At 38.4% G+C, this 23,020-nt stretch overlaps 2 protein-coding genes across 4 annotated transcripts in view; both read left to right on the forward strand.

The window, feature by feature from the left end:
- Positions 1–7,009, forward strand: part of LOC109839494 (phosphatidylserine decarboxylase proenzyme 1, mitochondrial) — a 12,090-nt gene extending 5,081 nt beyond the window's left edge. The window contains exons 3-12 of the mRNA XM_020407947.1: positions 1,520–1,573; positions 1,672–1,737; positions 1,816–1,876; positions 2,420–2,529; positions 2,630–2,880; positions 4,015–4,121; positions 4,307–4,374; positions 5,104–5,181; positions 6,318–6,440; positions 6,513–7,009. Coding sequence (XP_020263536.1) covers positions 1,520–1,573; positions 1,672–1,737; positions 1,816–1,876; positions 2,420–2,529; positions 2,630–2,880; positions 4,015–4,121; positions 4,307–4,374; positions 5,104–5,181; positions 6,318–6,440; positions 6,513–6,674 — 1,080 coding nt within the window. The 3' untranslated portion in view covers positions 6,675–7,009. The remainder of the gene's footprint in view (positions 1–1,519; positions 1,574–1,671; positions 1,738–1,815; positions 1,877–2,419; positions 2,530–2,629; positions 2,881–4,014; positions 4,122–4,306; positions 4,375–5,103; positions 5,182–6,317; positions 6,441–6,512) is intronic.
- Positions 8,285–23,020, forward strand: part of LOC109839496 (formyltetrahydrofolate deformylase 2, mitochondrial) — a 17,736-nt gene continuing 3,000 nt past the window's right edge. For 2 of the 3 annotated variants that reach the window (XM_020407950.1, XM_020407949.1), the window contains exons 1-7: positions 8,287–8,466; positions 8,571–8,683; positions 9,337–9,487; positions 9,571–9,644; positions 9,725–9,884; positions 21,870–21,968; positions 22,070–22,156. In XM_020407950.1, coding sequence (XP_020263539.1) covers positions 8,341–8,466; positions 8,571–8,683; positions 9,337–9,487; positions 9,571–9,644; positions 9,725–9,884; positions 21,870–21,968; positions 22,070–22,156 — 810 coding nt within the window. In that variant the 5' untranslated portion in view covers positions 8,287–8,340. Of the gene's footprint in view, positions 8,467–8,570; positions 8,684–9,336; positions 9,488–9,570; positions 9,645–9,724; positions 9,885–21,869; positions 21,969–22,069; positions 22,157–22,287; positions 23,015–23,020 lie in introns of those variants that run through there. The other variant, XM_020407951.1, reaches the window with a different exon arrangement.

Below are 23,020 nucleotides of genomic sequence, written 5' to 3' on the forward strand. Positions count from 1 at the left end.
ATTTTGTGTTCCTTCTCCGGAGTAGAAGTCCTCTTTTATGTCCTGTTTATTACTGGTCTACCTCTAGCCAAATGTCTTGAGAGAAAACTTTGTATACTCATTATATTTTTAACGTAGAAAGCCCTTTAAATGAAGGTCTATTTTGACAATGTGATACCCCAAAGTTTTTAAATTGACATTAATTTGATAATTTGGTATCGCAAAGGCCGAAGCTGAAACTTTGCTCCTTACTTTCCCCAAACTCAGAATACTGAGATTTGGTAAGAAAACTTGTTTTTCATTCACTTTTCTATGTCGATATATTTGAACAAAATCAATATTAACTTTTTTGCACTTTGGGGTATTTAATTGTCAAAACCGAACTTTAGGGTCGAAGTTAAAAAAGGGCTAAACCTAGGGTGTGGAAATGCAAATAACCCTTTTAAAATAGCCTCTCTGCATGCGAAGGTAAACTTACATACATCTGAACCTGCCTTGAGCCCACCATGGTAGGAGGCTCGTGCACCGGGCCACCTTTTTTATAAGGGGTATATAGTCTATGCCATCCTGGCGCCATAGTCAAAATATTTGAGAGCTACAAATGTTTATTGCCAATGCATCTAGGAATGGAAATGCCTAGGAAATATAGGCTTTATCTTTTCTGCTCTATGTGTAAGACATTTCTTTAAAGATGTTTACCAATTGCCACCATAAGGATATATCCTGTTATTGTTTTTGTTTGCTTGAGTTCCAAGATAAGAATCAAACACATGGAAAACTAATAACACTATCCATGCATTTTAGATCAAGGTACGAAATCCAAATGCTTGCATCCAACCATCAAATCCTTAAGTTTCGGCATCAAAGATTCATATGATCACATTACGAATCACATGCATGATAGTTCTTCCTGATCATCATTATTGTTACTGTCAAAACTGGGTCATGTTGAGACGAATTTTGCAAGTAGAAGATTATGTAGATTTAGACATAACTTTATGATAGTGGTCAAGTATAATGTCAACCTTCTGAGTTCTGAGTTTGCATCATATTCCTCTTGTAGCCATGTAGAGATTGGAGATCAAATTTCTATGATTATTTATTTATGTTTAGCTCTTATGAGCCTCTTGTTTGAATTTTGTATGGAATTCGGACAGAATAGGCATTCATATTTCTTTAGAACAAATGTTAACACTAAGCTGTTTGTTTGACTTCTTTATGAAAAATACAGAATAAGATCATTATTTTTCCGCATTTTACACTAAATTGAGATCCAAAGGTGACATTGTGTAAGATTTAAGTGACCTTGCTATCACTACTGGGTTGGAAATATTGATATATTGGACCATTTTGTATATATTCTTTTTCCGATATGTGCGTCTAGGTTCCCCTTCCATAACTGAAACCTAGACCTCAAATTTATTAAAATTTCCTCTTTTCCCAACTTTTTTTTATTCTATATGCAAGTAATAAGTATTTGAGAGGCTGTTTGCATCCTTTGGTTATTATTGCATGTACTTACTTGGTAGAGTACATTTAGGTTGAGGATATGAAGGAAAAAGGAATTGAAGTGGAGTTCGCCCCAGATGCGAAGGTATGGCTAGAATTGGTTAAGTGAACTGTGAATTATTAGCAAGTCTCAGAGTCTAACATCATTTCTTTTTGCTATTTGTATTATCCTGTCAATTACAGGCTGCATTCTTGAGGTTGTTACCCTTGCGCTCTGTGTCACGCTTTTGGGGATTTTTAATGAGTCTGGTTTGTACTACTTAATTCTTTAAGTAAAACATTCTCTACAACATCAGAAAGCATAAATCTAAGATATTTCTTTTTCAGGAAATTCCTGTTTTGCTGCGCCCTTCTGTCTACAAAGCATGGGCTCGGGCATTTCATTCAAGTACTATTTCTTTCCCTTTCCTCATCCATACAAAACTTCAAATATTGTCTAGATATATTTTTCTAGTTTATGTATTTACTCTAGCTCTTGCTGTATTGCATTTGGCATCTATTGTGAAGTTGTATTTCTAGACATGCAAAATGTGTTAGGTCAGCAGATAAGCAAATTTTCTGATAGCGTGGTAGTCCAAATTTTAGTGGGGGAAATACCAGTAATTTACTATGGCCAGTAGGTGAATTGTTTAGATGCCTCATGTTAGTGTGCTGTTTGAGCAAAGAAATTAGAGAGGAGTAAATTATGAAAACAAAAAGTATACATGCTTGGAAAGTGATCTTTACTTTAAAGTAAAATTTAAGGTAATCTGGAGTTAAAGAAACAATTAGTTGGCGGTGCGCAAAAGTAATGCATGATCCCATACACTTGTACATCCATTTCATTAAAGATGTATGATGACAAATTTTGACTAATTCTGTTTTGAGATCTTCTATTTCCTGTGCAATGCTGTCATCAGATCTATTTCTGAGAAATGCTAATCTATTGTAGATTTGGAGGAAGCTTCTCTGCCTCTGGAAAATTATGCTTCTCTGCAAGAGTTTTTCATCCGTTCACTCAAAGAAGGTTCAAGGCCAGTTGATCCAGATCCCAACTGTCTGGTAACTGGTAACTAGCTTCTGTAGATATTTTTCTGAACATATTCCAACAGAAGAAACTCTTTGGAGCAGGACATCTCTAAGACACATGAATTGTCATTAGGTCAGTCCTGTGGATGGTACGGTTTTGCGGTACGGAGAGCTTAGGGGACCAAGAGCGATGATTGAGCAAGTCAAAGGGTTTTCTTATTCAGCTTCTTCTCTTCTTGGTGTGAATTCATCCCTTCATGAGGTAGTCAATGAGGATGCACAGGAAGATTGTTCTGAACAAAGCATAACCGAAGAGTTAGCCAAACGCTCTTGGTGGAGGATATCATTAGCCTCACCTAAATTGCAGAACCCTATCTCATCACGGTACACCAGCACCATCCTATTTCTGTTGAATTTTATGCAAACCACTCTTGTCATAGTATGTGGATAACGGTCAATTGATTAGTTAGCAACTTAGCATGTACTTACTTGATTGGGTTTTTCCTTTATGTGCACTCGGAGGGAAACAAAATCATTCACTTTGTCCATAAACCAGAATTCACTAAATAAACCCTTGTGAATATCTTTCCTTAACTGCAAAGGCGTCTTTTGGGTTCAGTACAGAGATCCTCTCTTACTGACAACTGCCTAGAAATTTGGTAGCCAGTTGTAAAGTTAGCAATTCGTTTGATGGTGCTTTTTCCAATTTTGAGGCACCTTTTCTGTAGCTATCCCCACTTTCTTGGTTAGAAGCTTGAATGATTGCAATGATGGTGCTCTTCTTGATAATATACAATCTAGGAACACCCTTGATCATATGAACATGAATGGGCAGAAAAGGTTATTTTTTTGTAGAGAATATACTTCGTAATTATGGGTTTTTTTGTTGCAATGTACTCAAGAAAACTAATTTTGATTAATAAGGATGGAACCAAATATTGAGTCTAGCAGAGCAATAGGATTTCTGTTGGTTAAGTTTTGTTTTAGCAAAATTTTGCTTCTTTGTACTAGTACAAGAAAGGTCAATGATTAGGTTGTGTAAGCTTGGACATAGAACTGGATCTCATTTACGAGGCAATTTGATGTGCAACGTCTCATCCAACTGACCCTTTTTTGTAAATTCACATGTTGTACTCGTGTAATTTTTGCAGCAGCTCATACTTTTTATGATTTTGTCAATAAGTCTAACCTGTTTATCTCATCTTATAACTGTAAAATCCTTCTTCACCTGACTGCTCCTAATAGCAATAGCAATAGCTCTTGCTCTTTAATTTTCTTTTTCAGTCTGCAAGAGCTGAAATATTGTTGACTTTCATTTTGAAGCGTGTAGCAGGTTATTTAGTACTTTCTTTTGAAACCCTTCTCCACTACTGGGTTTCATTGTTGACTTTCATTTTGAAGCATGGAGATGGGTTTCATCTCCACTACTGGGATCGTGGATGTCACACTGCACTTTGTTTGTCTATATGGACTTATTTGTTCAGTGTCAAATTTTATATTCGATTAATTTCTTGGCAGCCCAAAGAAAGGTGTTTTCTACTGCGTGTTATATTTAAATCCTGGTGATTATCATCGTGTGCACTCTCCTACAGATTGGAATGTGTTTCGTCGCAGACATTTTTCAGGTACTGTGTTCGTTTCAGTGTGTGAGTATCTAAACCAATGGTAAAATGTGTTTGTAAAGGCATATAATGTGCCATATAGTAAGATAAGTGTGAGGAAATGTGATTCGTTTATGGGTGCGATCGGTCAACTTGGTGAAGAATCTGAAATGAGACTGATATTTGACGATAATATGATATATTTTCAGGTCGACTGTTCCCGGTAAATGAACGCGCTACACGAACAATTCGAAACTTATATGTTGAGAATGAAAGGGTAATTTATTTTTTCTCTGAATGAGGGAATTATGTAGAACTTTAGACTTGTATAGTGGTTTAAGCTGTTGTGCTTCTTTATTTCCCAAAAAAAGTATATCCATGTATATCTGCCTATATCCTTTTCTAATTCTATAAATGTATTCAGATGAAAGTTTTTCCGGGGAAAAAAATTACGCATTTCCTTATGTCTGTGCTGGATCTGCTAATATGCTTAGATGATTTATAAAATTTTAAATTACAATGATAAAGAAAATTCATAGTAGTTACATTTTACAGTTATCAGTCTGTTTCTTTAGCATTACTGCTTTTATCATTCTCCCCAAGGTTTTCTTGTAAATAAATTCTAGGCAATTCATATCATTATTCTTATAAATTATATCCTACAAGCAGAAAAACCATATTAAAGAACTCATTCATCTCTGATTGGAATTTTTTTTTTTATTTTATGGATATATATGATTACTTTGTATATACTAGTACCTAAATTTATCAAAAATCTTATCTGCCATCTATTCTCATGAGTTATTCACATTTTGATAGATAATCCCTCCTGTTCTATTTCTGCGGTCCGTTTCCCTTGAAATTTCCTTCAATACTTAAGATAACTATAAAAAATGGAATTCACTTTCCTTCAGAAAGTTCCTTACTCCCACAATGTTCTTATATATTAGTATAGATCTGTGCGCTATACAGATTCCATGGTAACTAAGAACTGGTTATGTTATAGGTGATTCTTGAAGGTCGATGGGGGGAAGGCTTCATGGCAATTGCAGCTGTTGGTTCTACCAATGTTGGATCTATAAAGGTTATCTTTCATCTTTTTGTTGGTGATAAGTCACATCTTTTCTGTGATTTCTTTATTCATTGCATATGATGTGTGGAAGTAATATCTTGCACTATATAGTATCTTGAACGTTATCTGACATTACATTACGAGCCCTGGGATTATTGGTTGTACTTTTGTTTATTATTATCTCTATTATCATGTTACGTATAATAATTCAATATACGAGTACATGCACATATGTATGAATCTATGAGCATGGGTTGTGTGTACATGCACCCCTGACCCCTTACGAACAGACTTTAAAAATCTTAGTAAGACCTCCATGATCGACCACACTCTTGATCACTCATTTCGTCCATTCATTGATTCATCTACACACCTTGTTTTATCTATAAGGACGAGTCTCAAAGATGGAGATCAAGGTGATCTGTAACCTTTTACTTTGCCGGAGTAAATATGTTCATGAAGATGAATGGAGCGGATTATTCATTGGATGATCCACCATGAAGTTCCTATTTAGTTTATTATGAGGTTATTTCCTAAAGGATCAAGTCCATGTGTTCTTGCTTTTTCTTGTGTGCGTGCGCATGTATTATGAGGTTATTTCCTAAAGGATCAAGTCCATGTGTTTTTGTTTTTTTCTTTGTGTGCGCGCGCGCGCGTGAAATACATTAGCCTATGAGGTGGTAGCTCATTTTGCTAATGAGCTACCCAGATGCACATGTGATGAGGCCCGCCTTGCTGGTAGCAACAAATGGGTGATTCTCACCGTCCTTCATTCTCAACAGCTCATTTAACTAAAGGAGCCGCCACCGCACACCCATCAAACTCGTATATGTATTTATGTATGAAATGCCAAGAATTTGGACTTTCAGAATGACAGCTAGTTCTCATTATTTAAGGAAGAAAATGGAGATGTCTGATGAATGGACAAGGAGCAAACCTCCTGGCTTAAGCTATATACTTAACCGGATAATTTATTCTGTCAAGGATTACACTCAGTTATTTACATAATATCATGATAGTTATGGCACTATATCCTTTGTGTTATATTTGTTTACTAATGCTACCACTTCCTAACATTCTATATTAGATTATTAGAACTTGATAAGTTGGATTTTTATTGACATCTTTGGTGCACATGCCCTTATCAGGTTTTTACTGAACCCGAGTTGAGGACAAACAGGCCAAAGTGGAGGCTGCTAAGCTCTGATCCTCCCAATGAGAAAATATATGAACCTGAAGGAATTGGCATTATGCTAAAGAAGGGCGATGAGGTTTCATATACTTCAACTTGACTTGTTTCTATATATCCAGTTCAATTTCTGATGCTGGTATGCCTCGTTTAGGTAGCAGTGTTCAATATGGGCTCCACAGTTGTTCTTGTGTTTGAAGCACCGATTTCTGAATCACGAGGGGAAAACGACCCTGCTTCAGAGTTCAAATTTTGCATCAGATACGGAGAGAGAGTGAGAATGGGGCAAGCCATAGGTAGGCGGGTTGGTTCTTAAGTAGCAGTGAGAATTCTCCCTGGTCATAGCGAAGGCCGAACTTTATAGTGTTGCGATATCGGCGAAATTGATTCCTGTCCCTTGGGGAAATTGAATCCTTTCCCTTGTTGGTATCCTCGGTGATGCTTTTGGGTTTGGTCTCTTTCGGGTGAGTATGGTCACCAATATTTATCATGTTTTGGGCGCCTTTCCAATATTCACGTGAGAAATGTACAAGTCTCGTTATGTAGCGTGTAACCCTCAAATTAATTTCTAGGCTATTGCGGTTTTCTAGTGAGTTAAATTCCTCCATTTTCCTACGTTTTGGTGTTGAGATGACTAGTTTCACTTTACTATTTCTCCATGGGTTTGTTTCTTGGTGATGTGTGGTATTTTGCTTCGCTTTCTGCATCTTGAAAATGTGGATTCGGATACTCCGTAGTTAGGTGGTAATTATGGAGTGTCCCGTTACACCAATCATTACCATCTATTATTTTAATATTTTAATTTCAAGCGCCGAAAGAAAGCTACGTAATATTATCATGAGAACCACATTTATCTTAGCCCTTGAAGTTGGGAATAGAGGATAAGGATTAAGGATTAAAGTAATTGGACGCATTCTAATTATCGCTTAATTGGATATGAAGGCGGTAAATTTTTAATGGTGTGGGAACTAAAAAGATTATACTCTTGACACGGAGAGACTTCAATACTACTAATGAAATCTGATAAACTTATTTAAATAACATGTATTTTAGAAAATTTACTTTGAAATCCTTAAGGTCGGGAGACTAATATCAGAAATACCCTATTAAAATCTTAAATTCATTTCTTAGCAATTTTTTAAATGAGGATCCTCCACAGATTGGAAAACCCCACTAAATTAATCAGCTGAAATCAACATTCAGAAAAACTAAATTATTTATTTTAGAGCAATTCCCTTGCAATCCAATTCTACAAAAGAATATGAATCCCAACATCATTCGCGAACTAGATTCCCATTAAGATCGCAATAACAATTAAAATAGGAGTTCTAGTTTCGTACCTCAATTTGTCACGTCTCCGCACGTTTGCAATAGCATAGGTAGGTCTAATTATTTTATATTTAGCTGAAAAGGGGAAATTCAATATTATTATTATGATGATTAAGCTGACACGTAAAGCCTCTCTTAAGCTAACCGCCTGTAGATTTCACCCAACCTTTAAGGGGCAGTTTGGTTGTTGTTGGTAAAGTTGTGTATTTATGACACAACTTGGAAAGTTGTTATCCACCTCATCAATTTCACTGAGCAACTTTTCTTTGTTTTTTTTATTCCATTGGAATCATAAATTGTTTGTTTAGTTTGTAAAATATAACTTCAATTGCTTGTTTGGAAAATATAAAAAGTGGTTATTATGTGGTCTCTACTCAAATGATTCCATTGGGTAGTCCCTCACTCCTGACATATATGTCAGTTTTCCTTCAAAATCAGACTATTTTGAAGGGATTGTGAATTTATGCCACATCAGCATAGTAAATCATTTTATACTGTTTTCACAACTACAAACAAACAATTTAAAAAAAAAAACTGATATTAGGACCCATTTTTTTACACTTTCCACCCTTTTACTTAGAAAAAAGTTACAACCAAACAGACTTTTGAACTCCGGAGCGTTGAGCGCAGAATCGAACCACGATCCCGTAGCCATGGCTTCTTATCGAAAGAGTACCCTCTCGCTCTCTGTAAAATTCGCCCTCAGGGCCTTCAGCTCCTCAACATGCTCCTCAAACCCTAACAGTCCCATCCTTGGGATCCACGTCTTCCGCTGTCCCGTACCGAATCTCATCCCTTTCTTCAACAATTCCACACACATTTTGATTTGATGTTGATTTCGTCAAGAATTGATTATTTTTATTTTTATTTTTATTTGTTTCAGGACGTGGTCGGGATCATGGCGAAGCTCTCGGAGTGCATCGCTCAGAGAGGAGCAAACTTGCACAGCGTCGACGTCTTCGTCCCCGAGAACAAGCACGTCTTCTACTCGAGGAGGTTCTGGTTCCTGAGCTTCGTCTTGTTTCAAATCAACTAGTGCCAGCGTCTAGGGTTTTGTCATGTGAAATCGTTTTTATGAAAAGAGAGGCGACTGCTATATATATATTTTTTGATGGTATCGGAGAATTTCGGACCTCATCGCGCCACTTTGGAATTTTGATGCAACGGAAGGGACTTTAAAATGTCATCATTACCGAGTTAAAACCTATGTTTGTGGTTATTAATCTACCAATACTGGCACCGTTGTTTTTTTTTAAAATAGAAAAATCAACCTGAACATATAGGAAATTATGAAATGATGATTTAATAAAGATATGCCTACTGTAGAAAAATTAGCGATTATTTTGTAACCACAATAATGAGAAATGGCTAGCAACCTCATCAGATATTATGGTTTTTTCGTGTCTATGCTTGGATATGTTCACTTTTAGTGTAGGATTCTCTTTATGTTACTACAACAACGAATAATAGCTAGCAGTATAGTTTGGAACTCGAGTTTATCCACATGTGAGCAAGGTCATAGTGATGAATATGAAGCGTGTTGTGTTAGCGGGGGTGGTAAAATCTCTCCCCCGGTAACTGGAAATCGCAGCATTTTGTTTGTGCAGTCTGAAATTTTAATGCTGAAAGTATAGTGATGCAAGTTGCAGTGAATTTGCATTTGATCCTGCATACTGGCCGAGGAATATGATGGACAGTGACTTCACAAATTTATCAAGGTTCTTCAATGCAGAGAAATCTATTGTCCGGGTACCAGATCTAGACCCGAAATATAAGATTGCAGTCCTAGCTTCAAAACAGGTGTTGCCTCAGTTTTTTTTTAATGTATATACTTGAATTTATGTTCACAGTTCTGTTCAAGTTTTTGTTATTTACACATATAGGATCATTGTTTGGTGGATCTCTTGCATAGATGGCAGGAGGGTAGGCTTCCTGTGGATATAAATTGTGTAATAAGGTGATGTATATCCTGAATGCTTTTGTTTTAAAGTGAGATATCTTTCCACTGATATTGGATCCCTCATTGAAATTTTGCAGCAACCATGATAGAATTCCAAACACTCATGTGATGCGTTTCCTTGAAAGACATGGAATTCCATATCATTATTTGCCAACCACGGCACGGAATAAAAGAGAAGAGGAGATCTTAGATTTGGTTGAAGATACTGACTTCCTTGTGCTTGCAAGATATATGCAGGTAGGTCGAGCTCAACCTTAGCTTACTAATATAGCATTTGCATGCATCAAAAAGCTTGAAGTGGGTGTATGCTTTCCTATACCTTAGATTGTATGGATTATTTTATCAGAAGTTAACATTCACCTTAAATGATTGACTTTTCCCTCCCTCCCTCCCTCCCTTTTGTTTTCAAGACAAAAACATAAGTTCTGTGAGGGATTTTTATTTTCATAATTTAGAGATTAATGCTATCATGACTTGTAAGTTTGATAATCTTGACATTTTTGTTGGCACCACAGCACCCATATTTATTTCTCTAGTCAAACTACCTTCCTTGAGAATATTAACTTGAAAGGCGATGGAAGTGTTTGATTGTTCATTACTCCTTATGGGCCAAAAAGGAGAGATTAGAATCTTTGAATTATTTGTATTTATATTGCAGTTGTGTCTCCTCTCAACAAAGTTGAGAGGATATAAACATGTGAATCTAGACACCTCATGAGTCTTCGTGACACAACATATTAATAAATAGATTCTAAAACGTGAACATGGCCATCCACCAGTCCAAAAATAAAAGAGAACAAACCAACAACCCGATCCCAACAACAAAATAGCAGCCAGCACTCTTAAAAATAGAAAGAAAAGAACAAAAACCAGCAATCTGGCCCAACAAGGAAACAAAAAAAAAAAGTAAAAAAGAAAGTTACCAGCCATACATGTAAGGAAAAGGCTCTCCTTTAGAGTTTACAAGCCTTAACATCTGAGCAAGAAGATGGATACTCCCAGGGGATACATCGGAATATGATACTATACTATATTGCACTACTTACTATATTGTACTAATGCTGTTCAATTAGTAAAGGAACTTACAGATGGACAATATTAGAGTTTCCTCTATATTATTCCCCAGATGCGGAGTTACTGTATAAGAAGTGTTAGGGTTCTATGCTTGTCATGAAAAGTAACCATTCTGTCCAACTGTCAATCCGTTCAATCTTTTTTGAGGACTTCGCTTTTAACTAGTTTCTAATAAAGAAATATACAAGATTACATGACGATTCGAGGGATGCAAAATCTAGGACTATATTCTAATACAAATATGTACAATAACGGAATTCAAATTGAATTGCAGGATTACAAATTATAACTGCTGAATACGAGACAAGTATTATGCCGAATGTCTTATATGTGACATCTATGTCTTTAAAATAGAATTACCCTACTTTGCCTTCATAATAGATAGCCATTTCTAGTATTTTGTATTCCATCACATTATTCTCAAAGATTAAGAACACAAAATGAAAAAGCTTTAGAATATATATAAAATTAAGAGATTATCAGTATGTTACAAATATTATTTTTCTCCTTTGAAGTGTTGTTTACTTTGCCTCTATTCTCTTGGTGTTCTTTTGATCCTCTTGCAATTGGCCCCCACTTTAGGAAGTTTGTGTTGAGTATCAACCTGTGCAAGCAAGATAGAGAAAAAAAGATTTGGAGAAAAAAAGAATTAAACCATTTAAAAAAATAAAGAGAAAAAAATCATGTATTACCTTCAGAAAGTTTGTGTCGAGCATCAACCTATGCAAGCAAGAGAAAAATTAAGAATAGTTGGAAATTAGAATTAATCCATTTAAAAATTAAAGAAAAAAAAATCGTTAATTACCTTTTGAGGAAGAATGTATGATGGGTAAGATGGGATCAAACTCTGTGCCTCTGAGCCATAAAGGTCACAAAGAATCAGAGTATGGATCCCAAGAACCCATGTTGAGATGGATTCCATTAGCCCCTTTGAGACTCTTCCCTCTATGCTAAATCATTCCATTAGTCCTGATTTATATAGGCATTCTTGCAGGCTATTATAGGTAAAATCTATTGGAATCTTGGTTCGTTTGTATCTGTGAAAATACGGATAAGGTTCAATGACCCATATCTCTTCTTTAATTCATTTTTTATATAGTTTAGATATTAGATTATGCACCTGTAAAGATGCATGAAAATTAGATTTGTCTCAGATTTGGTTGGGATAAAGAGAGAATGCTTTTCAAACATGCATGAACATGTACCCTAATTTATCAGAAAGACCACCATTACCTCTGTAAAGATATTCTAACCGCAAAAACATTAGTTCCTCTCTATTTTTGTAGTCTCGTATTAGATAACTTGTGAAAATTTACATGATTTCATTTGTTTATCAAGAACAATCGACCTTTTCATATGCTATTTCCCAGTGACCTTCAGGATGATTTCTTTCTAATCATAATGCTTTAGAAAAACTTACTGCTTTACGTTTAATTAATCTTTGATTAGACACTAAGCTAATTAGCTTCTAAGCCCTAAATTAAGCGCACTTGGACCATGGAGCATTGGACAAGTGCTAACATGTATCTATAATAAGCTTTCCTGTACTTCCATGTCTTTAATTTCAAATCTCTTTTTTTAATTGTTACTATTAACTTTCAACCAGTATACTTTGTTATAGTCTTTAGACAAGTGTTAAGGAGTTTTTACCTCTGCATTTTCGTATCATTAGTCGTCTTGTTCTGGAATTAAGTAGTTCTACCTCTGCCATTTACTTTATTTTTCTATTTATTAAATTCATTAGTCATGACTCGTGGGTTTTTCCTAATACTCAATTACTCAGAATCATGGTCATATATTGATAGACATGAATTGTGTTATATATCCTGAACTCTGATTAACTGGTTAGTTTATGCATGTTCATGGACGACTGAATTTGAGCACCGATTTGAGTAGCAAATATACTTTTTTTTTTTCAAAATGCCACTATTTCTTCTTATATGAGTAGCAAATATGCTTCTTCAAAATGCCATCCTATCTAATTGAGTTATCAATATGTTATCAGACATGAAAAGATTAAAGGTCTGTTCTTATATTTATAAATAGATGAAAATATTTTCCTTTGTCATGACTTATTTATGAACTAATACACACGCACTGGAATCAGATTTAACTGAGCACACACGCAATGGAATCAGAATTGGTTGAGCACACTCACTTCAATCAGATTTGGTTAAACACACGAGGGAGGGGGGCTAACATGTATGTCAGATGTGACCGTCATGATACAACTTCATGATGGAAGTCATTCATGTTACGAATCTTGTTAACCATGGACAAGTCAATTTATGTATTTGTGATTGTTGTTTATCTCGAAATCTCCTTATAAAATTTTTTGGGTCCTTGTTGTTTGATTATCAACAAGAAGGCTACGTGGCCACCCATACAGTTGATCTATGCTTCAATGGTGTCAAGTACACAAGGAAGCTAACAATATGACAGCTATAAAGAAGCGGTGCTTTATTCTTTTAGTCAAAACGTTGTTTACGTATTTCATAAAGGCATTGTTTTATTTCATCTACAGGAAACATTTGTTTTCTTGGTTGACAACTTTAAAATCTATGGAATTCAAATGATGCAATATTTTTAATTGTTTTAGGCTACTATCCTACTGGTACTCTGACTGATGTTGACATATAAATCAAGTTATCAGTTTATTATTTCAACCAAGGTTATAGAAGCGCCTAGGCGGGAGCCTAGGTAGGGTTTAGGTGGTTGTACTTTTTTATTTTTTAATTACAATAATTGATAATAAATGCTAATGTTGTAGAAAGCTTAGGTGCCGGATTAGTGCCTAGGTGGATTTCTTTCTTCGTTTGAGTGGTGATAGAGGAGGTTTTGCTAAAGGTTGCAAGAGGTAGAGGAGGTGTTGATAGTTGGTGGCTGGATGAGTTTGGAGAATGTGAAGGCTACAACAGTGAAAATCATGATCAAGGCCTAAAGAGTGCGGTCCTAGGCAGACCACGCTCCCCTAAACTCTCTTAAAATCTAGGTGGGGATTCTAGGTACCGTCTAGGCACTAGGCGCTAGGCACGCCGCCTAGGTACCACCTAGGCATAGGCGGGCTAAGCAGAGGATTTTTAAAACATTGATTTTAGCCTAGTCCCTGTCTGTTGAGTGGCTTTATACATCAGGTATACCGTATATCAACAAACAAGTAAAGGAAGATGCAGTACCAAATAAGATGTCAATTTCTATCAATATGCTTTTGACTACATTTGAAAATTCATGCTACTTTCTTTTACTTTTTCCCCAATAATGGGATTCAAGTAAATATTAATTCACTGAAGTATTGATATGAGAGATCATCTAATACGTGGCCTAGATATTATAACTTAGGTTATGTTGCGCCATTTGATGATAAATTCCTAATGACGTGAAACCAGCATTAGATTGTTGATAAGTAGGGTTGCACTACATAATCAGCAGCTGCATAAAACTTCGAGTGATGAAGAGATATGGAAGAGAGGGGTGAATAAGTGCTGACCATGAGTCTATGAAGGTATACGACCAATCTAAAAAAAACATGTAATAACATGAATTTATGACCAAGAAATTGTCTTTGATAGAAACGAAGTGTCTGAAATGACCTCGTGAAGCTTAAACAATTCAAACTTCTAAGGGACCAATTCTCTTTTATACAATACTAAAACTCTTTTAACTTTAAAGATGTCATTGCGAAGAAAGGAAAGGCGAAAAAGGAGAGGCAACAATGGTATTTCAGAAGATAATGGATTAAATAAGCCTCTGTAAGAATATCCAGGCTTAAAAATGCTTTCATATTGTTATTTGATAGTTAACATGTAACGAGAGTTAGCAAGTCCTTTTCGTTTGCTTTATGTGCTTTTTTATTTAACTGTCTTTAAAAATAATTCTGTCGACTAAATTATTACGAACAACAATTTCGGGTCCAATGACTCTTGTCATATTTGCTAAACTGCATGTACGAACCTAGATGACCTAAGAGACCAAAGTTTTGTGCATAAAGGGAGCAAAACTTGACATACTTGCCATAAAGTGTGTTTGATTCTACTGCCATCTTACCTGCACTATTTGGCAATTATACAAATGTGATGTTTTTACTTGGGGAACTAAATCTCGGACTAATTTAGTTTGGTATCTGAAAATTAGAGCTAACCTGGCTGGAACATTTTACATAATTTTAGGTCTAGGCAGACCTAAGTTACCTGGGTACTTCTAATATGAACCCGTAGCCAACAGGTGTCGGCACCCAACACTCCTTGGACACTCTTTAAATATATGCATATATTAATTCAGACCAGTACTCAATCATAGAATGCATGTTTAAATTAAAACTCTTACCATACACTTCTCGGATGTATCCTACACAACCATTTTCGTAACTTGCTGCATAATGGTTGAGGTCGTTTCAACCTTAAGATCTACGGTTTAAAAGGGTCATTTACATGTGTAGCTCAGAACTATGATTACATCTCATGAATTTCAGCTGTGTCCCCATACCCTACCCTTGACTAATTTATCGTGTCTTATACTGATACCCATACCCGCACACGTAACCATAACAGTACCCATACCTGGGTCTTATACGATTCTCTTAGCAAACTTTTTTTTTCCAGATCATCTGGCCTATGTCGGAATTATGGTCCGAAAGCACCCAATGAAGGAGGATATAGACCATAATAAGGGTTTTAAATTGCTTTCTTAGGGAAGTTAATCATGCTTGCAATTCATCTTGTCTCCCAACACATCTTGTGACAGCACATTAACAACCAATGAAATAAACCCTAAGTTCCCTATGTTGTATCATAGACTCCCAAATATTACTTTTTTACTTAATCTCATCATTCCTTCACACAATCTTGTAGATACTTTATTTCCTTGTAGGTTTAAATTAAGTATTCAGATTGCTATATTGCCAGAACGTTAGAACAAACAATTCCACATTGCATGACTTCATTTGATTTTGTGTTTTCATTTTATTTTTTATGAAGGTGATGACCTAAGCTCATTGTATTAATATGATATTTATGTGCTGAGAAATACATGTAGGTAGTAAATGGAAGAGTCCAAGGTCTTTTTTGATAACTAATGAAGGAAATAGGGATACTTCCACTTTATGAAATGTTGGTAACTTATGATCTCAAATCCTAGGTAGGGAAATAAAATAGACGTGGACTGTTATTGAAATAAAAGAAACCCTAATCTTATTAATGAAATAACATGGGCTTATATAGACCCCCTACGAATACATCTTACAAATAACCCCTTAACTATTCTAATATGTCAACACTCCTCCTCAAGATGGGCGAAAGATATCCACTAAGCCCATCTTGTCACATCCTCTAACCATATCTACTGAGTTAAGTCCCTTAGTCAGACAATCTGCTGTCTGGTCTTTAGTTGAAACATGACTTAACTCCAGTAATCCACTGTCCAACTTCTCTTTGATGAAGAACCTATCGATCTCGATGTGTTTGGTTCTATCATGCTGTACTGGGTTATTAGCGATATTGATGGCTGACTTGTTATCACACCACAGCTTCATCTTTACTCCTTGATCCAGTTTCAGCTCCACCAACATACTCTTCAACCACAACAATTCCGCGACTCCCAATGCCATAGCTCTATACTCTGCTTCAGCTGTTGACCTCGTCACCACTGACTGCTTCTTGCTCTTCAACGAGACCAAGTTGCCTCCTATAAAGATACAGTATCCTGAGGTAGACCTCCTGTCATCAGCACAGCTAGCCCAATCTGAGTCACAATAACCCTCAATGCTCATATGTTCATTCTTCCTGAACATCAATCCTTTTCCTGGGGCACTTTTCAAATACCTAAGAATCTGGTACACTGCGTCCATATGACCCTTCCTCGGATCATGTATGTAGCGACTTACCACGCTCACTGCAAAAGAGATATCGGGACGTGTGTGACTCAAATAGATCAACCTGCCCACCAGTCTCTGATATCTGTCACGATCAACTGGCTCTCCAGCCTCAGCACCCAGTTTGAACTTCTGATCGATCGGTATAGTTGCAGGTTTACACCCTAACATCCCTGTTTCTTTGAGAAGATCCAGTGCATACTTTCTTTGGGAGAGAACAATCCCCTCAGCTCCTCGAGCTATCTCTATCCCAAGAAAATATCGAAGCAAGCCAAGATCTTTCACCTCGAATTCCTTACCCAGTCTTACTTTGAGTTGGGCAATCTCCTTCTCATCATCTCCTGTAATAATCATATCATCCACATATACCGCCAGCATGGTAATGTGGCCTCCACTTCGTCGAAAGAACACGGTATGGTCGACGTTGATCTGCTGGTACCCCATACCAATCATAGCCCTCCTGAATCTGTCAAACCAAGCACGTGAAGACTGCTTCAGACCATAGAGAGACTTCTTCAATCTGCAGACTTTGCTCACTGTCTGATCTGTGTCGAATCCTGGTGGTATTTTCATGTATACCTCTTCCACCAAATCTCCATGAAGGAATGCATTCTTCACATCTAGTTGGTGTAGCTTCCATCCATCATTTACTGCCAGAGAGATCAAGGTCCGAACAGTGCTCATCTTCGCTACCGGTGCAAAAGTCTCATCATAGTCGATTCCATACGTCTGGCTATACCCTTTTGCCACCAGACGAGCCTTGTAGCGCTCAACTTGTCCATCTGGATTCTGCTTCACAGTGAAGACCCACTTGCATCCAACTGCTCTCTTCCCTTCTGGTAGTTTTACTAGCTCCCAAGTACGGTTCTTCTCCAGAGCTCCTAGCTCCTCGTACATAGCTGCTTTCCACTTTGGGTCCTTCTTAGCAACCTGCCAGTTATTAGGTACAGTAACAGAGTCCAATGATGCAATAAATGCTCCATGTGCATGGTGGATATTAGAATATGATACAAACTGGGCAAGATCCCAACCATATCTATCGGGAGGATGTCCCGCATTGCTGCGAGTAGTCCTCCGTACTGACATTGGTGTGGGAGGAGTAAAGAGATGAATGATATCACATTGAGAGGAATCTGATAGTGGTGTAGGTGTCTCAGGAGTCGGGACAGGCGTTGATAAGGGACTTGGCACTAGTGGCACTGTAGGTACTGTTTCTGCAATTTGCTTCCCCTTCCTACTATAGGTAAGTAGCTCCCCCTGAACCGTGGGCCTAACACCTCTTGTCTCCTTATCCTCTTCTTCTTTATTCTCCTGCTCCTCCTCAACCAATTCTCCTTTCCAAGGAATCGTTAGAGAAATCGATTTCTCCATATTATTCTCTACATTATTTATCTGCCTCTCACCATTCTCCCCTTCTCGCCTCATACTTTCAGTATTGGGCGAGTCACCAACGGATGAGGGTACCTTCTGTGTGTAATATGGCTCAAATTCACGAAAGTACACATCCATGCTCACAAACAGCCTTTTCTCCACCGGGCTCCAGCAAACATATCCCTTTTGAGTAGCAGAATATTCCACAAAAATGCACTTCACCGCTCTAGGGGCAAGCTTCCCTACTGATGGTCTGTTATCCTTCACAAAGCACACACAGCCAAATACTTTCAGTGGAAGAATCCCACCATTATCTCCTTTCAACGTCTCACACGGAGACTTCCAATCCAGTACTCTCGAGGGTATTCTGTTGATCAGCGCCGCTGCAGTCAATACTGCTTGCCCCCACAATGTTTCTGGGACATTCATGGAGATCATCATACTTCTAGCAACCTCTAAAAGATGTCTGTTCTTTCTTTCCGCTACCCCATTCTGAGCTGGTGTGTATGGACATGTAGTCTGGTGTTGTATTCCTTGAGATGATAAGTATTCGCCAAACACCCTGTTGGTGTACTCTGTCCCATTATCAGATCTCAATACCTTCACCACTGCTCCATATTGAGTCTGAACATACCTATGAAAGTTTTGAAAGCAACCAAACACTTCACTCTTATTCTTCATCAGGTATAACCAAGTAACACGAGAGAAGCAATCAATGAAGGTAACAAAATACTTGTAACCATTCATAGAACTTATGGAACACGACCCCCACACATCTGAATGTATCATATCAAATGCATGAGAACTCCTATGATCAGAACTAACATAAAAGCTTCTAGTAAGCTTTCCCAACTTACATGCATCACACACAAGTTTCTCTTTATTTACTTTCTCAAATAAAGATGGATACAACCTACTTAAAACACCAAAAGAAATATGTCCCAAGCGTTTGTGATGAAGCATCAACACACTCTCAGTACTCATCTCAGATCCTACTCCTGCTCTCTCTACCATTGACACCAAAGCTGAATCTAGCCCTTCACGATCCAGATACCACAGTCCATTACGCCATGTGCCAGTCCCAAGATAAAGATGGATACAACCTACTTAAAACACCAAAAGAAGTATGTCCCAAGCGTTTGTGATGAAGCATCAACACACTCTCAGTACTCATCTCAGATCCTACTCCTGCTCTCTCTATCATTGACACCAAAGCTGAATCTAGCCCTTCACGATCCAGATACCACAGTCCATTACGCCATGTGCCAGTCCCAAGTCTCCGTCCTGTCCCCTTCTCCTGAAAGATCACCTTAGGAATATCAAAAGAAACAATGCATTTTAGTTGGAGGATGATAGAACTAATGGATAAAAGATTGACTGAAAAGGAAGGAGCATGCAAAACATTGGACAAAGTTCTCCATCCCCTGCTACTTGCTGTTTTTTTCTGAGTATCATCAGGAGAGCACGATCCTCCTCTGTAAAGACCACCTCAGCTTCTTCTTCCTCTGCTACCGTCAGATTCGCCCGATTCCCTGCTCCTCTTCCACCTCGTCGACCCCCACGGCCACGACCACGACCTCCGAACTGTCCACGTCCACTCGAATCTCCTTCCTTGGGTGGCTTGGTGCAAGCATGACTTAGATGACCTACCGCACCGCAGTTGTAACACTGTCGGGTCTCTCCCCTAGATCCAATGTTGCTAGAGGCTGCCAGTGCTGACTTCACCACAGGAAGTCCACATGTCCCCGCCTGCAGCCGAATGCGAGTCTCTTCCTGGATCATAGCAGAGACAGCCTCCTCAAGGTGGGAATCTTCGGCTGAGCTAGCAGCAATGCGATTCGCTGAGTGAACTCTGATGTCAATCCCTTGAGAAACACCATAGTCCTCTCCTGTAGAAAGGCTCCCGTTCTTTACATCCCGGTCCTTGCAGCTAGCCGCGGGGGGGAAATGATCATAATCCAGCGCACAGGCGCTCGCAACTCTGTAGCATATTCCTGTACAGTCCTCTCTCCTGGACTGTGGCGTCGATCTCGTCCTTTAATCTAGAATACCCTCAGGTTATTCCCCACTCCATCATATGTCCTCCTCACTTCTCCCAGACGTCCTTCATCTTCTCAATGGCCATCCATCGTGGCGGCGATCGTCGGACGCAACGAGTTGAGAAGCCAGATGTACACCAACATATGAGGTGGACTTCCACTCACTCTTCCCTCTGAGTCCTCCTCCGGCTGCCTGTCACCTCTCCTGTTAGATAACCCTCCAGATTCCTCCCTGCAGGGTGTATCTCACTCCGCCGTGACCAGCTCAGGTACGTACTAGGTCCATCCAGCTTCAGATCGATGGTCGGAAGCTCCAACTTCTTTGATGGTTTTGTCGCGCTCTCACCAGCCGACAACTTCATTAAGCTTCATCAAAGTTGACACCCTCCGGCAGGGTTCAACTTCTTGATGATCTCCTCCGTCGACAGGCTTCAAGACCCAACACCTGGTCACCTACTCTTCCGCGATCCTTGTTGTGTGCAGTGAAAATTTCGGCAGCACATCTGCTGGCACAACAAGAGTAGGATCGCAACAAATTCTCGTTTCTCAGAGGAAACAAGAACCAAAACAGTTATATATCTCATCGATGTGAGATATATACTCTTCCTTGTCATCAGTTCGAGGACTGAGTCGAGGGAACCCATGCCAAACTCTAGGTGCGGCATGGCGGCAGCAGAGGTGATCAAAGGGTGGGAGGGGGGCTGAGGTCGGAATCGACAAGGGGGGTGGGGGGGCTGAGGTCGGATCGAACAGGGGGGGCTGATCGGGGAAAAAAGGGGGGTGGGGAGGGGCTGAGGTCGGATCGAACAAGGGGGGCGGGGTCAGGAGATCGAACAAAAAAGGGGGGGGGGGGGGCTGTTGTCGAATAAGGGGGGGGCTGCGCGTGTGAAGGGGGGGGGCTGCCGATGAGGTGGGGGGAGGGGGCTGCCGGGTGAGGGGAGGGGATGCTCCGGTGGGGGGGTGGCTCGTTGAGGGGGGGGAAGGCGGCGGCTAGGGTTTTGGTGGCTCTGATACCAAGTTGAAATATATGAAGAAACCCTAATCTTATTAATGAAATAACATGGGCTTATATAGGCCCCCTACGAATACATCTTACAAATAACCCCTTAACTATTCTAATATGTCAACAGCTACTTATCAGAAATTTGAGAACCATAGTATCTTTTGCAAACTTCCAACTAATGATGGGAGAGAAGGACAAGTGAAAGTTTAACTTGGATGGGAAATTGTCCTCATGGTTAGGGCTTATAAACATGAACCTTGTTGGTATTTCCTTAGACAACTTGTTGAAAGAGATAAATGGCCAAGCTTAGAGAAAGATAAAGAAGTAAGAAGTGTGTTTGGGTATGGCCAGTATTTTTTGGCGATTGCCCATAATGGTATCACTGGAGGGGCACTATGGTTACTCCATACCGATTCAGACAACCATCCAGCAAGGCAAGCCACCAGAGATAATGAAAATGAACTTTGTGATTGTTAAATAAAGAATTTCACTTGCTCAAGGTGACAAGGACTAGTGATCTTGTGCTTAAACAGAACCTGCACTTGGTGAAAGAAATGACAGATTATGGACCAAAGGAGCCATGAGACAGTGATCCTTCTGTAAGTTGAAAAAATAATGATTGAACAAGTGAATGCCCCCTGAAAAAATTGGATATTCAGAAAGATACACCAATTAATTAGTATTGTGGCCATCTGACCTGCCTTTTCCTTTGTCATCTGCTTCCTCATCCAATATAATAAGAAAAAGTCGCCATGACTAAATATGATCATTCAAATTTCACTACACTTTTCTTTGATCAGTATGAGTATTTGTCCCAGGTTTTCCCCCTTCTTTTTGTGACTTTTGCCATTTACTTTTGACCTCTGCAGGTCTTATCAAAAGGATTTTTGGAGAGCTATGGTAAAGACATAATCAATATTCATCACGGCCTACTTCCATCATTCAAGGGTGGCAATCCATCAAGACAGGTGAATATTTTACGAATTTCCTTCTGTTATTTACTTATTTATTTCTTATTCTGTGTTTGCTTCTTGGAGATAAAAGCTGTAATTTGTGGTATAATTTTCAGGCTTATGATGCTGGAGTGAAGTTGATTGGAGCAACGACTCATTTTGTAACTGAAGAACTTGATGCTGGTCCGATCATTGAGCAGATGGTAATGCTAACTACAGTTTTCAACCGATGAATGATTCATGATATATTAATTGACTGCACTTTTCTAGAGAAATTGTGAAAACTTGCTTCCTGCTTTTTCTTTATGCATAAGCAGTATTATCTACTCCACAGAGCTGCCTTCAATGCGGTGCTTCAACTGGGTTATATTCAAAGTGCAACTACGTTCACTCTAGACTTCATCATCAGAATTTATGGATGAAATTTCAAGCTTTCAACTTAGTCAAACTTCTTTATTAGTTACTATAGATTTAAAATTGAAGCGTGCATTCAGAACTTTCTTCAAAAGTATGAATTAATCAGAGTTACGTGACTGAGAACATGCAGTTTATTCACACATAGAAGGTTCTGAAACATAAGCTATTGCCTGGACCTGGTACTTGCAGGACTAAAAAGAGATCAAATTTATCAAAGTGAACTTGTTCAGCAAAGGAGATTGAGTGCTTTCGTCATTTAGGTTTAACCTTCGTTACTATATGTCAGTGTTAGTAAAATGGTTATAGCATTTCTGGTGAAGAGCTACTGAATTTTGTGCGAGGAGTGCTTATCTACTAGATAAAAAAGAGCCTCTTGAACAAGAGGTCTATTCCCTTGTCATGATCAGCATCGTTGTATGATATTGTCCTTAAAATTGGGAAAGGTTATGGAACATGGAACCTAAGGTCGAGGAACTTCTATCGAAGATCATCAATCTCATATGCGAGAAGACAATCCTCCTTAACTGTTGCCAAATTCCTAGAAAAGGAAACTATGTGTAAGAGAACAGGAAGATATTGGCAACCAGGAGGTCTGCTTTATAGTTTAACTTCAAGCAAGCACGGAGCAGACGGTTCTGAATTCTCCAAAA

This window comes from Asparagus officinalis, chromosome 4 (genome assembly GCF_001876935.1).
Source record: "Asparagus officinalis chromosome 4, Aspof.V1, whole genome shotgun sequence".
Lineage (NCBI taxonomy): Eukaryota > Viridiplantae > Streptophyta > Magnoliopsida > Asparagales > Asparagaceae > Asparagus > Asparagus officinalis.